At 39.8% G+C, this 17,345-nt stretch overlaps 1 protein-coding gene across 2 annotated transcripts in view; it reads left to right on the forward strand.

Moving 5' to 3' along the window:
* The first annotated feature begins 1,236 nt into the window (after positions 1-1,236).
* The window catches only part of INTS4 (integrator complex subunit 4), an 85,305-nt gene continuing 69,196 nt past the window's right edge, over positions 1,237-17,345 (forward strand). The window contains exons 1-4 of one of the 2 annotated variants that reach the window (XM_027848170.1): positions 1,237-1,467; positions 3,437-3,631; positions 6,047-6,164; positions 9,643-9,749. In XM_027848170.1, coding sequence (XP_027703971.1) covers positions 1,414-1,467; positions 3,437-3,631; positions 6,047-6,164; positions 9,643-9,749 — 474 coding nt within the window. In that variant the 5' untranslated portion in view covers positions 1,237-1,413. The remainder of the gene's footprint in view (positions 1,468-3,436; positions 3,632-6,046; positions 6,165-9,642; positions 9,750-17,345) is intronic. The other variant, XM_027848171.1, reaches the window with a different exon arrangement.

The raw sequence follows: 17,345 nt of genomic DNA on the forward strand, positions 1-17,345 counted from the left end.
GTTCTTCGGGCAAAATCTTCAAGAACCCATGATAAATTATCAGGAGGATATTTATCTTCTACTAAGGCTACCTCCCCAAATCCCCTTCCAACTCACAGATTCTCACATAATCCTCTCTCCTGGACTCCTCACCCCCATTTCCCTCACACATACTTCCACTCCCTTTCTCTGTGCCTTGACGCCTCACATATCCTTTCTTGCATGTCCTCACACCTTCCCACCCCTCCCCTTACAAATCCCTATCCCCTCACCCTTCCTCCCTATTCTTCACATATCCCTTTCCCTCTCCTGTCCCCCACTTCCCCATCAGCTATCCCCCACCCTCCACCCTTTCTCCCCACTCCCCAGCACATTACATCTCCCACTCACATCCTCTTCCTCTCCCTCTTACAATTTCCTCCTTCTTTCTCCCTACCCACTCTCCCCTCCTCCATCTCCTCCCTTCACATTCCCTCCTCCTTTCCTCCCAGCCCCCCACTCACACCCCTCCCCCATCCCATCCCCCACATCCCCTACTCCCTCTTTCATCTCTCACTCCCTACCCCTTCTCTTATCCCCCCACCTTCTCCCCCTCCCTTCACACATCTCCCCTCCCCCATCCCCACAATCCCCCCACTTTCTACCATCCCTGACTTCCTCCTTCTCCCCAGCCCTCACACGAGCCTTCCCTCCCCCGCCATCCCCCAGCCCTCCAGTCCCTCCCATTCTCCACCCCTCATTCCCTCTCTTATCTCCCTCTTCTCCTTCAGACATTCTCCCTTTTCATACATTTCCCCACACCTCTCTCCTTCCCTCCCCTTCACAAAAACTCTGAGCAAATTAGTTGGCAAACTCTCCTCAGTCACCCCGGGCCCGCCCCCACCCAGCGTCTCGTTCACTCTACCGCAGCTCCTCCCCCCCAGCTCCAGGCCCAAATCCGGCTCCGCGTTTTTCCGCTCGCTCCAAGTTCAGCCCCGCCCTTCCACGCCCCTACTCCTCCACGAGCTCTCACCCAATTACCACGCGCTGCGGCCGTCCGCACTCGCTCACTGGCTACCTGCCCGCCTAAGCCCCGCCCCCTCCTCTTGCTCGCCACCTCTTCCCCTGTCCCGTCTTTCCTCTTGTTTTCATTCTCGGAGTCGCACGAGGCTCATCCGCCGCGGGGGGAGTGGGGGTGGGCGCGGGAGACCGGGCGCCTTGGGGGGAGGGAGGGAAAGAGCACGTTACCCACGCCTCACCTCCTTCCCCGCTGCATTGTGGGATACTGGCGTCCCAGTTCCATCTCCGACCTCCGCTTCCCTTCCCCGCCCGCGCTCAGCGGGGCTCTCCGCGGCTGGAGGGGGTGGGGGGCTCGGTCGAGGCTACGGCGGCCGGGAAGGGCCGGCCCGGAAGAGAAAGGCGGTAGTGGAGGTGCTGTTTGCCCCAGCTGCCGCCATGGCCGCGCACTTAAAGAAGCGGGTGTATGAAGAGTTCACCAAAGTCGTGCAGGTAAACTGCCTTCGGTCTGGGGGACCGCGGGAGCGGCCGGGGAGCAGGATCCTGGGTCCCGGGGCGCGACCTCCGAGGGGTTCTCTCCAGGCCAGGCCAGCCGGGGTAGTCAAAACACTTGGGTCCTAGTTCCGCATCTATCCCGTCGATCCCTTCTCTCTCAGGGCCTCAGTTTCCTCCTCTATAAAATGGGCACAGTGATCTCTTTGCCTTCTGGTTAGGGCTGTAATGAGCGAGGATCCACCGAGTTGGGAGTTCAGAGGCCATCTAGCCCAGCACGTCCCTGAGCGCAGGTTCCGCCCCCGCCCCCGGAGCTCTGATTGTTCGGAAGTTCTGGCCCCCTCCACTTTGCCTTTCTGCTTTTGTTCTGGCCCCAACCTGTATTTGAAATCAACCAACATTGTAGTCCTAGGAGAAGATAACGGGAGCCTAAGGCACTCTCCCTCCCACCTAGGAACTCACTCTGTAGTAGAGAAATGTGACAGCCACATAAACTCTTTGGGCCTCGGTCAGCTCATCTCTGCAATGGGCTGGTTGGACGGAGGACACAATTCTAGAGGCGTTTATTTATAAGCACCTTGTATACAAAGACCAAAGCATGGCCTCTGCTATCAGAGAACTATACAAGGTGTCCTGAAAGTTTTAGGGAAGTTTCATTTTATTGGGGGAAAAGAACAGTACACGGAATAGTAGATAAAAGTATATGTAAAATAAATGGAACGTTAATTTCCCAGGTTGTGGCCTAGAAGGAGCAGAAAAGGCCTCTTGTAGAAAGTGGCTCTTGATTGCAGACCTGGAAGGGTCAAGGTGAGGGAGTAGAGCATTCCAGGCATAGGGGGACAAGTTGTGTAAAGATGTGGTGACTCTGAATGGAGTGTGGTGTATGAGCAGCCATGAGGGCAGTTTGGCTGGGTTGTATTGGGGAGGGGGCGTGACATATAATCAGCCCTAAAGACAGGGTACTACCAAATTGTTAAGAACTTTAAAAGCCAAATAGAGGTGTCTGCATTTTATCCAAGAAGCAGGAAGGAGCCGCTGAAGCTGTGAAAGGATGAGGAGGTTAAAAATGGGTGAGTTAGCTGGCCATAGAAAGTGCTGGGAATACAAGAAAGGCAAAATCAGCCCATTCCATTAAGGAGTTCACAGTCTGATGAGGGAGATGACATTCAAACAACTATGTAACTACAAGATATCCTAAAGACTGTGCTTTAGGAATACCGATTTGGTAGTTGTTTGGAAGAGAATTAGAGAACAAAGAGTTTGAATGTAGGTACACCAATAAGATTTACCCATAGTATAGACGAAAGGATATGAGGGTCCGAACTAGTTGGGTGCGTGAAGAGAATGAGACAAGTGGTAGAGATGTAGAGGTAGAATCAGCAAGATTTGTTAGCTAATTGGATAATGTCAAGGTGAAAGAAAGGGAGGAGTTAAGAGTAAGTCAATGATGCTAATACAGACCTGTTGTGTTCTAAATTTTAAGCAGTGCATAAGTTTATTTTTTTAGTTATATCTGACTCTCTGTGATCCTTTTTGGGATTTTCTTGACAGAAATACTGGAATGGTTTGTCAATTCCTTCTCTAGCTCATTTTTACAAATGAGGAAACTGAGGCAAACAGTATTAAGTAATTTGCCCAGGGTCACACTGCTAGTAAGTGTGTGAGACTGGATTTGAACTCAGATCTTCCTGACTCCACACCCCGAGTTCTATGTACTTCACCTCGATGCTGAATATCTCTTTTAGAGAAATGTAAAACAAAGTGCAGTGTGAGGTCTGAGGTGGGGAGGTCAGTCCCATGGAATTAGTTAACAAGCCTTTCTTGGGTGTGCCAGGCATTGCTAATCACTGGAGATACAGTCTATAGAACTTGGCAACTCATGTGTAATTTGGTTTTAGAGAATTGCCTGGAGGTATTTTTTATTTTCTTATTTTGCTTCACCAAGATAATCTGCTTTAATCCATTGCAGCAGCAGCATGAAGAAATTGCAACCAAGAAGCTCCGACTGACAAAACCAAGTAAATCAGCAGCACTCCACATAGATCTCTGCAAAGCCACTTCACCAGCAGATGCCTTGCAGTATCTCCTTCAGTTTGCTCGGAAACCAGTGGAGGCAGAGAGTGTGGAGGGAGTCGTCAGAATTCTCTTGGAACATTATTACAAGGTGAGGAGACTACCATTGAAGTCCTCCTGTGATGCCTCATTGTGGGGATTCTGGGTTCTCAAAGTCAGAAGAGTGGTAAGCCTCTGGAAGAGCATGCCAATCTAGACTTGCTTAAGATAATTTGACTAAATTGTAGATTGGATGTAGGAGAGAACTAGAGGAAATGACAGTGTAAAAGAAAGAGGTCTTAACAGATACTGAGTACTCATACTGTGTTATAAAACTACTTGGCTGGGTGCTGGGGGTGATAAGTAAGACACATCCCTCATCAAGGAGTTTACAGACTACAGGCATACCTCATCTTATTGTACTTTGCTTTGTTTTGATTCACAGATATTGCTTTTTTTTTTTTTAATAAATTGAAGGTTCATGGCAACCCTGTAGTTGAGCAAGTCTGTCTGCACAGTTTTCCCAGCAGCATGTGCTCACATCATGTCTCTGTGTCACATTTTGTTAATTCTTGCAATATTTCAAACTTTTTCATTATTATTATGTCTGTTAGGGTGATCTGTGTTCATTGATTTTTGATGTTACTATTATAGTTGTTTGGGGGAAAGGGGCAAGAGAAACTGTACCCTTGGAAGACAGTGAACTTAATAAATGTTCTGCTCCACCAACCAGCGATCTGTCCCCCTCCTTGGGCCTCCCCAATCCCCAAGACACAACAATATTGAAATTAGGCCAATTAATGACCCTGCTATGGCCACTAAGCTTTAGGGTGAAAGGAAAAGAGAATTAATATGGCAGATTTCGTTGTTGCCTCATTTTAAGAAATTGCAACAGCCACCCCAACCTTCAACAACCATCACCTTGATCAGTCAGCAGCCATCAATATCGGGGCAAGACATAATGTCTGTGTAGTACCAGAAGATAGTAGCAAATTCATGCTATAAATTGTATATGTAAGTGTGAAATGTCTTCTTTTGGTCTTCCTCCTGCAGACTGATGCAGTCTTATGCCTCTCACGATGAGATGGCACAGTGATTAGAGTGCTGGACCTGGAGTCAGGAATACCTGGGTTCAAATCCTGCCTCAGATACTTAATATCTGTATGACTATAGACAAGTCACTTAACCTATTTGTCCCCCTCAGTTTCCTCCATTGTAAAATGGGGATAATAATAGCCCCTACCTCCCCAGGGTTGTTGTAAGGATCAAATGAGATAATGTTTGTAAAGTGCCTGGCATGTAGTTGTTATTGCTGTTGTTCAGTTGTTTTCAGTCATGTCTGACTCTTTGTGATCCTATTTGGAGTTTTCTTGGCAGAGATACTGGAGTGGTTTGCCATTTCCTTCTCTAGCTCAGAGGAATCTGAGCCAAACAGGGATAAGTAACTTGCCTAGCTAATAAGTGTCTGAGATCGTATTTCGATTTGGGAAGATGTGTATTCCTCATTCCAAGCTAAGCACTCTATCCACTGTACTGACTAGCTGCCCTGTGGCATATAGTAGTCACTCAATAAATGCTTGTTTCCTCTTTCCCTCAACTTATCTAGCAGGAGGTGAGTGGCATGTTTCATATTCAGTCTTCAGGACTTGTCCCCATTGTACAGATGAGAAAACTGAAACAGAGAGGTTAAGTTAGTCCATCAGCATTTATTAAGTACCTACCAAGTTCCAGGTCCGTGGTTTAATGACTTGTCCAGGGTCACATAGCTAGTTAGCAACTGAGGCGGGATTTGAATTTAGGTCTTCCTGACTTTCAAGTCAAGTACTCTAACCACTACCTTGTCTTTATAAATATTTATTAAGTGCCTACTATGTGTCAGGCAGTGTTAGGCCAAATAGAATAGAGAGCTAGTCTGTGCCCTCAACAAGCTCACATTTTATTAGTATAAGGAAGGCTGAGAATTGGAGAGACCTATCAGTGTTGCCTGTGAGATGATGAATGTTTCATCCATAGCAGCTCTTGAAGATGATGTACCAAGTTAGAGGACTATTGTGATTCTCTGGTGGAGTACCCATGTTAACAAAGTTCCAAATCCTTAAGTATTGATAAATTGGATATAGCATTGTGTAGCCCAAAGCTCTGACCTTCTCTTTTTGGCTGTGTGCCATTTTATTGGGCAGCTAGGTGGTGGAGTGGGTGGAAAGCCCCAGCTCTCTCCTCTCCCAGAATAGCAAAAGCAGTGGTTCTGAACGGAATTCCTGGATGACATAGTTCACCAAGTCTCTTCTAACATTTTGCTTCCTTTAGTCTGTTGGTTTATGATTCGTTGAAAGAAGAGTGTAGGAGGCAGCTAGGTGGCACAGTGGATAGAGTGGATAGTCAGGAGGATCTGAGTTCAAATGCGGCCTCAGACCAAACACTTGACACTTACTAGCTGTGTGAACCTGGGCAAGTCACTTAACCCCAATTGCCTAAGAGAAAGAAAGAAAGAAGAGTGTGAAGGTAACAATCACTTCTTTTGTTCCAGGAAAATGATGCATCTGTGAGACTGAAAATAGCTTCATTGCTGGGTTTGCTTTCAAAGACAGCAGGATTTTCACCAGACTGTATCATGGATGATGCCATTAACACCCTTCAGAATGAAAGTAAGTTACAGTTTTTAAAAGCAATATCCAGGGCAGAGACCTTTCATTGCTTTTATACTAAGTTTTAGATGGTAACAGAATTGATAAGAGGAATGCATATTCCTTAGTTGAAATTTGGTCACAGTTACAGGAGCTGTCATGGTAAAAAGCATCAGTTTTAATTTTGGTTCCATTTAATGGCATCTACCTTAATGCAGGATTTATTTCCCTCTTATTCTTTTTGCTTCTGCCTGCTGAAAATTCTTTGTTCTGAAGGAGAGTGGGAAGCAATTTGATGTGTTGCTTGCTTATCTGTCTTGTATATAGGTTAGTTCTAAACAAGATATTTTAGGTATAATCGGTTAGTGAAATGATTATCTTAATATTAAGTTTTAGATTTTAAAAATAGCTATTTCTTCCAATGTTTTTTGAGAAGTGTCAACTTTTACTCAAAAGCTTATGGAAATGAATGTTGAAAACTAAAAATAAGTTAATTTAAAAAAAAAAAAAACCAGTACTAAGGATTATGAAGTCCAAAGTAAGAAACTAAAGAGGTAAAGGACAGAGGTGGTGTTTTCCTCACTGTTGGTGTTGGAAGGCAGGCATTTCAGAAGAAAGATGGAGATTTGGGAAGTAAACAGGTATTTAAAAAGATTGTGTTTGAAATTGGGTTTTGGATTTCTGGACCACAGCTTAAACTATAGGAATGATGGACTATTAGAGATAAAGTATAGCACTAAGGACTGGTAAAAATATAGATGCCTTCAGTCTTTAAAACATGATTGAGAGAATTAACCTGAAAAAAAAGAGGAGGGAGAAAAACATTTACAGATACCTACTAAGCCAGGTGTCTTGGGAAAAAGCATCTGTAACATACAAAGATATCAGTAGAGTTATATAGTAATTCTCAGGAGATAAAGTACAAGGACATGTCCTTTAAAAGTAAAAAATTTAATCGAGATTAAAACAATTAGCAGTGGGGGAAGAAGTGTGAACTTTTATTTATTTGACATACTTAAGGTTTATTGTAGTTGAATAGAATAGCTCTATTTCTAGTAATCCAGGAATGTTCAGGAAACATTTAAAGATGAAGAATGAGAAGGCTGACAAATAAACTCTGGTGAATATGCAAATTTATCTATTATAATGATTTGTTGTATGAAGTGTTATCTGGAAAAGTGAGCCATTCTGTCAGTAAACAAGCACTTATTATGCTCTTTCTATGTGCCAGACACTGTGATAAGCCTGGGGATTCAAAAATGCAAAAGCTGTCTCTGTGCTCAAAGTTCCCACATTCTGTTGGGAGAGACAGCATGTAAATCTCTAGGTACATGGAGGATATATTTTCAGAGTTGTTACAAGATGGTTTTAGAGGGGAAGGGTCTAGGGGCTGGAGGGACTAGGGGAAAGCCCCCTTTAGAGAAGGTGGGATTTGAGCTGAGTCTTGAAGGAAACCAGGGAACATAGGACGTGAGAGTGAGGAGAGCAACCATCTCAGCCATAGGAGACAGTAAGAGATGAAGTGACATGTCTGAAAAATTGCTGGTAGGCCAGTGTAGCCAGATTGTTGACTCTGCAGACAGGTATAAAGTCTAAGAGGACTAGAAAAGTAGGAAGGGCCAGGTGGTTAAGATGCAGAGGACTTTATATTTAACCCTGGAGTGAATAGGGAACTACTTGAATTCATTGCTTGGGGGGGAGGAAGGGTATGGGGAGGGGATCACATGGTCAGACCTCCACTTTTAGAAAATCATTTTGGTAGCTCTATGGATTATGTTTAATAGGAGTGTATATGTAGAGCCTATATCAGATTGCATGTCGTCTTGGGGAGGGAGGTGGGAAGGGATGGGGAGAAAATTTAAAACTCAGACTCCTATGGAAGGTAGCTCTATGGAGGCTGGATTGGCATGGGGAGAGACTTGAGGCAGGGGGATCAGTTAGAAGACTACTTCAGTAATCCAGGCAAGTGGTGTTATGGACCTGAACTAGGGTGGTGGCTGTGTAATTGGTGAGAGGGGAACATGGATGAGAGATGTGAAATCCAGTAGGTTGGATAAGTGGGGTGAGGGCAAGTGAAGGTGGTTATATAAGGGCCTAGTTCAATGAGAGAATGGTGGTATCTTCAATAGTAAGAGAGAAGTCAGTCCCATCAATAAGTATTTATAAGTGCTTATTGGAATTTTTTTCTTATACTAAAGTTACACTGTAATAACATTGGTACTCAGGTGTATTTTATAGCCTCCATGGAAATATTTATTAAACATTGAGGAAATTTTTTTTAAATAATGGATGTATTCATTGTCCAGGTACAGGAAATATCTTTTTCATAAAGAAAAATATGGTTGAGATTGAGTGAATTTTACATGTGGAGGTGGAGAAGAATAAGAGCATAAGGTTCTTACAGTTATAGGTTGTGATCTCAGCTCATCTAATCTAACCTTTTTCAGGTGAGGAAACTGAGGGCTGAAAGATGTAGGAGCTGGGCTGTGACTAGAACCCAATCAAGACTCTTTCTACTTACTGTGTTTTAAATAAATTTTTTTTCCTAGAAAATGTATTCACAAGGAAAAAAAAATAATGTGGTGCAGGTCCTATCCTGTCTCTTAAACAGGACAAGAACTTTATATTATTTGTAGCAGGAAAAGCTGATTCTCCTTGAATGTATTTCCATTGTAGTGCTCTCCTTAATGGTCTCATTTCTTTCCCGCTAATATTATCCCTGCACTGGATTCATGGAGTAATAGAATTTGAGTGGGAAGGCAAATCAACAGTGGGCTCATGAAGCTGGAAGGAAATGGACATCGTATAATTCAATCTGGGAATGTTTTCTCACATGTGTGATAAGGGATCCATGTGCAGCGGCGCTAGTAAATTTGTGGTAAAGCTAGGATGGCAATCAAAATCTTCTGACTCTAAATCCACTGTGCATGAATTTGCACAGTGCTCTGAACATGTGTAACATTCTACTGAGATGTGATTATGGCACCCAGAGAATCTGGCTTCACAGATATGTGCTTAGTCTTTGGATGGGGATGAACATATGATTTCATTGGCTTAGGGAACTTTGAGGAGAGGAAAGTCCATTTACCAGTTCAGACCATCCTGTTCTCTGCAGTTGAGGCTCATAGAGAGCAGCCCAAAGAACTAAGAGGACAACTGACTTGCCCAGAGTTTCAAAGCCAGTGTGTGGCAGAGGGAGGACTTGAGAGTCCTGGATCTTCCTGGCTTTGAGGCCAAGTTCTATATTCTAACCATGCTGCCTGTCCTGGAAGGCTTCATTTGGTTAAAATCAGTCAATTTAGAAGTATTTATGGAATCCATGCTACGTGTTTAGCATGGATGGGTGCAAGGAAGACTAGGATAATTTGATATTGTCTCTACCCTCACGCTGCTTACATTTTATTTGGAGAGACAAGACTCCAACTCCCAAACTTTCATAACCAAGAAGACATATGCTCTTGTCTCATTTTCATATTCTGTAATTCCACTTTGCTTCTAGAATCTCATCAAGTCCTTGCTCAGCTTCTGGACACACTATTAGCAATTGGTACTAAACTTCCAGAGAATCCAGCTGTTCAAGCACGACTGATTGATGTTGCCTGCAAGGTAAGAGAGTATGAGTTTTAAAAAATTATTCTTTAATATATTATTTTGCATTATCTCATATGGTGGTGTTTTCCATAGCTCTGATTCAGATAAAGTTGGTCTCTGTGTCTTATATTTTCAAGCATGAAGTTACCGAATCCATTTTTTTATAATCTGTAAAACAGTACTTCCTTTTTACTTTGTGTTCAGTTGAGGAAGATGCTAACTAGCTTTTTACATAGGTAGATAATCAAAACTCTCCTGGAAAAACAAAAACAAAGATGTTTAGAAAACCTTGACTTGGAAAATCATAGGTCCCTGGATTGTTTGTAGATATTCTCTAATCAACTCATGTTTATAAAGTGTTTACTTTCTTCACAACAGCCTTATGAAGTAGATAGTGCCTGTATTATCCGAATTTTACATATGAGGAAACTGAGGCTCAGAGAGGTACCTGCCATCACATAATTATTAAGTGTCAGAGTAAGAATTCTCGGATTTTTTTCCACATGTTTTCTCTAATGCCTTTTTTTCTCTTTGAAACTGTAGTTTATGATTGATAGTTATCTCAGGAATGAAATAATTTAACTTTGAAAGGAAAAACAAGTAGCGTACATTCTTGGAGTTATCATGCGTATTAGTCAAGGAATCAGGAGACTTGATTTCCCTTCTGTGTTGTACCCTTTAGTTTCCTCACAGCATCCCTGTGAGATTTGTAGTGTGAGCATTACCGTTAGGTGAAGTACCCAAGATCACACGGCCAGGATGGAATAGAGCCAGGGCTTGACCCTCGATCTTGTGGTTTAATCTGAGCCCAACTTCCTCCCTTTCAAAAGGGGAATAATGACTTTCTGTTAACCTACTCTGTAGGGCCAGTGGAAAGAGAGTGTTTGGGAAACCATAGGATGTTTTATAAATAGGAACTCTTATTCTTCTAGTTTAGTGTTGGTTCCTAATCAGCCTTCTTTTATGCATAGCATTTACATAACACTTCATGCACTGAGTGCTTCGTAAATACCTTTTCAAAAGATTGTTTTGAGATTCGGAAGAAAAAGAATCAAAATAGGTGTGAAATTAGGTAGCTATTTTTGATTTCTGGGACTTGATTGATTCATTCCTTTTTAAATACCTTTGAGGATAGTAATAAAATGACTTCATTCTAAAAAATTATTTTAAAGCTGAAGATTTGGTCCTTTCCAGCAGTGATTTCATTCTAGTTTGAGTTCTGTAGGTAGCTTGTGTGTTATCAGATGGTGTTGGTCAGTAGTGGTGGGAGCTTTTAACCATCCTTAATATGGGTTTTGGATTTGCCTCTTTGTTGTATAGAAGACTGAAGACCTTTGCTTCTAAAGTGATTTTTAATAGTACAAGGCAATCCTTTCATCTGTAGTATTTGGTAGGATTGTTGGGGTTTCAGCAATTGTTATTGATTAGTGATAATTTTCTTAATCACAGTAAGTGAAATGGTCTTTCTTTGTGTTATGTTTTATCTGTGAACTGTTAGAAATCTTGTTTCAAAGAAAATGAGCCCAGTAGCACAGACCTTTAATTGTAGAACAAGTGGTAAGGAATTCTGGGTATTTAACTTACTCATTTGTTCAAGTCATTTATTAAGTGCTTCCTGGGCACTTGGAGGCATGCAAATGCAGTATCCTTTGTGGCCACAGAATCACAAGCTAGAAAGGGTCATAAAGCATAGGCATAGTGAACTATCATGAATCACCTTTTTCCATTTTTTGGATTTAAGTATATATTTTTCAGATTGATATTTTGAACTTTTTAAATTGGAAAAACATCTAAATCAACATCTAGTCAAATGTTTTGCACATAGCAAATGCTTAACAAATGTTGAAAGAATGAATGACTTGTACAGTTTGTGAAGAGAAAGTTATATGAATTTGAAGAATTTAGCTACCCAGAAAATTCAAATAATACTTTTTTGTTGTTACTCTAGCATGATAGTGATTAGGATAATTCAAACTCTGAGCTTTATAAAGTGCTTTCCTCACAAAAGCCCATGAGGTAGGTAAATAATTAATTGCTAATATTTATGTAGGACTTTAAGGTTTGCAAAGTGCTTTATATCAGGGGTTTCAAACTCAAATAAAAGTAGATCCCTGCAGTGCATATTGACTTAAAAAACCATAAATTAATTTTTCAAACGTATCCCAATTGCATTTTAATCTGGTTCTGGCAGTTTTGCTAGACTGTTTGACACCCGTTTTACATACATTATTTCATTTAATCTTTATGACATCAGTGAGGTGTAGACACTGCATGTGTTATCTCTAATTTACCAGCAGGAAACTGAGACTTAGTACATCTTAACAGTATTCTAATTTTTTTTAAATTGTGTAATCTGTAGCATATATATGGTGGAAGTTCAGCAGGGGCACTCCATTTTCCAGTCATTCTGCATAAATGATAATAACTGTAGAATATTTTGAGGGGGAATTATCTGTGATCTGTTAGGAGTGCTTATTAGAATCAAAATAATAGATTTTGTTCCAACCCTTTATTTTAACTCTGTGTCAGTCTTTATGTTTCATGTATGTTTCTTATAAACAACATGTTGTTAGATTTTGTCTTCTAATCCATTCTGCCAACCCCTTCCATTTTATGAGTTCATCTAATTCATATTCAGAATTGTGATAGTTAATTGTTTATTTCCCTCATTTAATCTCTTATACTTTTTCTTCTCTATGCTCCACTGTCCCTGTTTATTTCCAGTGATTACCTTTAGAATTGTTCATTGGCATGTAATGAGGACTTATCTTAGCATACAACATATACTTGTTTTTTATTTGCTGTGTGTCTTACTACTGTCTTCATTTTTTTCTAAATCGTAATTTGTGATTTCATTAGCACGGTTAATTCTATTTAGAAGTTCCTTTCCATGGAACAGACCAGCAACTCACCTGTAACTTTATACTCATAGAGAATTGGCTGGAATATTGAGAGGTTAAATGCCCTGCCTGTGGCTACTCAGCTACTTACTGTGTCAGAAGCAGTATTTGAGTCTGGCTCTTACTATGAAATGCAGCCTTTCTGTTCATTGACAATGCTCTGTTTGTTTCCACTTTTTTTCTGTGTTGACATTTTATATAAGTCTTCACATATATCTTACTATTCATCAACTTCATCATTCTTTTTAGTGCAATAATATTTCATTAAATTCACACACAACAATTTACTTAACCATTGTTTAGTCATTAGACACATAGTTTATTTTCAGTTTTTTCTTATTTAAGAAAGTGCTGCAATATTTTTATGCAGGTGCATTTTCATTTTAACAACTTCCTTAGGGTATAAATTTGTAAAAGTAAAATTGCTACCTCAAGGGGTATGAATGTTTTTTGCAACTTTTACTGTATAATTTCAAATTGTTTCCAATAATAGTAGAAGCAATTCATAGCTCCACCAGCGGTGAATTAGCATACCTATTTTCCCATTTTTTTAAAAAAAATTTTTGTCTTTTACCATTTTTAGATATATGGTGGGTAACTCAAGAGTTGTTTTAGTTTTATTAGTGATTTTGGATGCGTTTTCAATTGTCTGTCAATAGTTTGCATTTCTGCTTTTAAGTACAGTTTTTTTTTTAATAATATGCTTTGACTACTAAACTATTAGAAAATTATTCTTAGCCAGTCCAATAAGCAAGCAGCCTTCTATGTGACAGATTCTATGCTAGGTGCTGAGGATACAAATACAGAGAAAGAAACAATCCTTATTCTCCAGGAGCTTTACAATCTTGTATAAATTTCATATAGATTTGAAACAATTAGATTTTGATCAGAAATACCTAATGTAAAGATTTTTTTCCCCAGTTCATATTTTTCCTTCTTATTTTGGTTGCATTGTTATTAATTTTTTATCATTGAAATCGTGTTTTTTGTTTTTATAACTTTCTTTGAATTGTGACTTGTTACGATTTCCCCCTCTTTTCCTCTTTTATAAAATTATAAAACTTATTCTCTAATTTCTGTGATATAGCTTTTTTAAAAAATTTTAGGTGTTTGAACCTTTTGGAATTTTTTTTGTTGTGTATCACATAGAAATAATGGTATAATTCTATTTTCTGTCAAATTTGTGTCAAATTTTTGTCATATTCCAGTTTGAAAAACTTGATATTTATTCCTTTCCTGCTAAGTCGTTGGAAAAAAAATGTTAAATGACATGACGCCCAGACTAGATCTGGGGGGGTGGAGGACTTTCCATTAGACACCCATTCTAGATTGACTTTGATTCATTATTGCCTACTCACAGACTCCTCAGACTTGGAAGGGACCTGACAGGCCACCCAATATAATCTATACAGGAATAAGGTTTCATTTTATAGCGTGTCCAACAAATGGTCATTGGGCTTTGCTCAAAGCCTCTGGCGAAGGGAAAACCACTCTCTCCAGAGGCAGACCATCCACTTCTGGGTGGCTCTAATTGTTAAACTTTTTTCTTTTCATTGAGCATAAATCTGCCTCCCTGCAATTTTTACCCATTGCTCATACCTCCCAGCTTTGTCTTTATCCACAATTTTTGATAAGGATTCAATCTATATCTTTATTTAAGTTATTGCTAAGCACTGGATTTTGGGTCAGAGGACCTAGTTTCAAATCCTGGCTCTGACCCTTCCCATCTGTATGACCTTAGGCAAGTCCTTAATTTCTCTGGATCTTAGTTCCCTCATCTACAAAATGAAGAGTTTGGGCTAGATGAGCTTTAAGTTCTCTTTTAGCTCTGAATGTGTGGTACTATTTTAATTATCACAGGGCCAAGGACAGATCTTTGGAGTATTCCACTAGAAACCTCTCTCTAATTTGACATCAAACCAGGAGTGGCTACTCTCTGGGTTTGACCATTTGAATATTCCCATATGCACTTAACTTTCTCGTGTTGAGCCTAGTAATTTCTAAACTTTTTTGAGTACACACCCTAAAAGTAAAAAAATTTTGAGCATGGAGCCCCAATGATATATATTTATAATAACTACTGTACTAATATGTACATTATAAAACATTCACAAAATAGAAATTAGAAAAGGTGAGACGAAATGAGCTTTTTAAAAAATTATTTTTCATTCTATTAATAGTACAAAAAACCTTTTTGCTTGAGCCAGAGGTCTCAGAAAGTTTGTGTTTCTGCAATAAGGGCAGAGGAGGGAGACAAAAGGGTACTCCCGGGCCAGGGGCCAGGTAAGGAATAACTAACTGCCTTTCTGAGGAGAAGCATGTGAGTAGGAGGCTGTGGATGGGGGGGTGCAGCGGAGGAATGTGGGGGCTGTGAGCACACTGTTTAGCTGTGCTACTTCCTCAGTTCTAATAATTTCTTTATCTCCACCAGTCGATTTTCTTGTGCACTCCACTTTGGAGACCACTGGTCTAATATGGTCATATGAACAAGTCATTTAAATTGTCAAAGGTGGGAAAGAAAGTCAGATCTTCCTGGCCTCCAAAAACTGAACTCTCCTTTTTACAGGGCTGTTCCTTTCATCTGCTTCTCTACTAATCACGTCAATTAAGGAAATTAGGTTGGTTTGTCATGACCTTTTTTTCCCCTTTTATTTGTAATTTTGTTATTTTTATTTTTAGGTCCAAATTCTCTTCTTTCTTCTACTCCCTTCTCCATTTATTGAGAAAGCAAGCAATGTACCCATTATACAGATAAAGTTATGCAAAACATGTTTCCATGTTAACCATGTTCTGGGGAAAAAAAACTAAGAAAAATGCTTCAGTCTTGCGCTCTGAGTTCAAAGTTCTGGAGGTGTGGATAGCATTTTTTATCATGAGTTCTTTGTAATTGTCAAGGATCATTGTATTGAGGAGATGAGCTAAATCTGTCACAGTTGATCATTGTTCTAATATTGCTGTTACTAGGTACAGTATTCTTATTCTTCTCACTCCACTTTGTATCAGTTCATTTAAGTCTTCCCAGGTATTTCTGAAATCATCCACTCTTCATTTCTTACAGCATAATAGTATTCCGTCACTTCCATATACCATTACACATTTAGCCATTCCCCAACTGATGGACATCTCCTCAGTTTCCAGTTCTTTGCCATTACAAAAAAAAGAGCTGCTGTAAATATTTTTGTACATATGGATTCTTTTCCTTATTCTTTGATCTCTTTGGGATACAGACTTGTATCGGTATCAGAGGATATGCACAGTTTTGTAGCCCTTTGGGTAAAGTTCCAAATTATTTTTCAGAATGGTTGGACAGTTTGGTTGCACAGTGCATTAGTAATTTTTTCATATTCCCCTCCAGCATTTGTCATTTTCTTTTTCTGTCTATTAGTTAATCTGATAGGAGTGAAGTAATACCTCAGAATTGTTTTAATTTTCATTTCTCTAATTATTAGTGATTTAGAACATTTTTTCATATTTATTGATAGCTTTGATTTCTTCTGAAAACTTCATGTTCATATCCTTTGACCATTTATCAATTGGAAAATGGCTCTTATTTTTATAAATTTGGCTTCGTACCCTATATATATGAGAAATGAGATCTTTATCAGAGAAATTTGCTGTAGATTTTTGCCCAGATTCCTGCTTTCCTTCTAATTTTGACCACATTGGTTTTGTTTGTACAAAACTTTTATATTTAATTTTATCAAAATTATCCATTTTACCTCCCATGATTCTCTCTATCTCTTATTTGGTCATGTTATGATCTTTTCTTCAAGAAACTATACAGACTTCTGGCGATTACTAATGTAAGTCCTTGTCTAGAAATCCACCAATTATCCCTTTATTATAATACATTTTAGAATTCTATCAGGAATTGTAGTCAGACATATTGGGCTGAAGTTTGTACACTAGAATGTCTTCCCTTTTTTTGAAAATCAGAACATCGGTTTTCCTACAATATGCCAGCACCTTTGCACGGTCTTTAAAAATCAGTGATAATGGCTCATCAGTCACCCCTGCAAGAGTTTTCATTATCCTGGTGTCTGGTTGTTGGGTTCTGGTGACTTGAACTCATCAAAGGCAAATAGGTACCACTTCTTCCACTGACAGAGGAGATGGGGATATTCTCTCTCCACTATTCACCTTCTCTTTGGGGATGGGGTGATACCCCTAACCTCACTTACTATCATTCTGTTTATCTTGAATCTCTATTTCTATTAGTCATTCTTGTTCTTTCCTTTCAAAAACAAAGATCATTCTTCTTGGTAGAGAAAACAGAAGCAAAATAAGAGCAACTAGTGCTTGCTTCTCTCCACTGTCCATTGTCCTAGCTCCTTTGGGCTGTGCTACTGTTGTTTATTTGTCCTTTTGTCCCCCCTCTCTAATAGAGCTTAAAAAGTAAAACAAAACCCTTTTTGTTATTCTTAGCCTGAGCCTTAGTAATCCTAATGAAGTTATTACAGACCTTACCATGCATTTGTAGTCATACTATCACAAGGGATTCCTTGGTTCTATCTAACATATATACTTTTTAAAAATCTGGATTGGTAAATGCATTCTCTGGGCCTCCATTGATCTCCTTAGGCAACTCCCTCTTTTCATTCTTTTAAAAATTGTTTCTCATTGTGCATTCAGAAAGCTGGGTTAACTTCTATAAAATTTTAGGCCGTGATATTCTCACTAATCTCTTTGAGACCGGTTCTCACAAAATCTG

This window comes from Vombatus ursinus, unplaced genomic scaffold (genome assembly GCF_900497805.2).
Source record: "Vombatus ursinus unplaced genomic scaffold, bare-nosed wombat genome assembly UNPS02005659.1, whole genome shotgun sequence".
NCBI lineage: Eukaryota > Metazoa > Chordata > Mammalia > Diprotodontia > Vombatidae > Vombatus > Vombatus ursinus.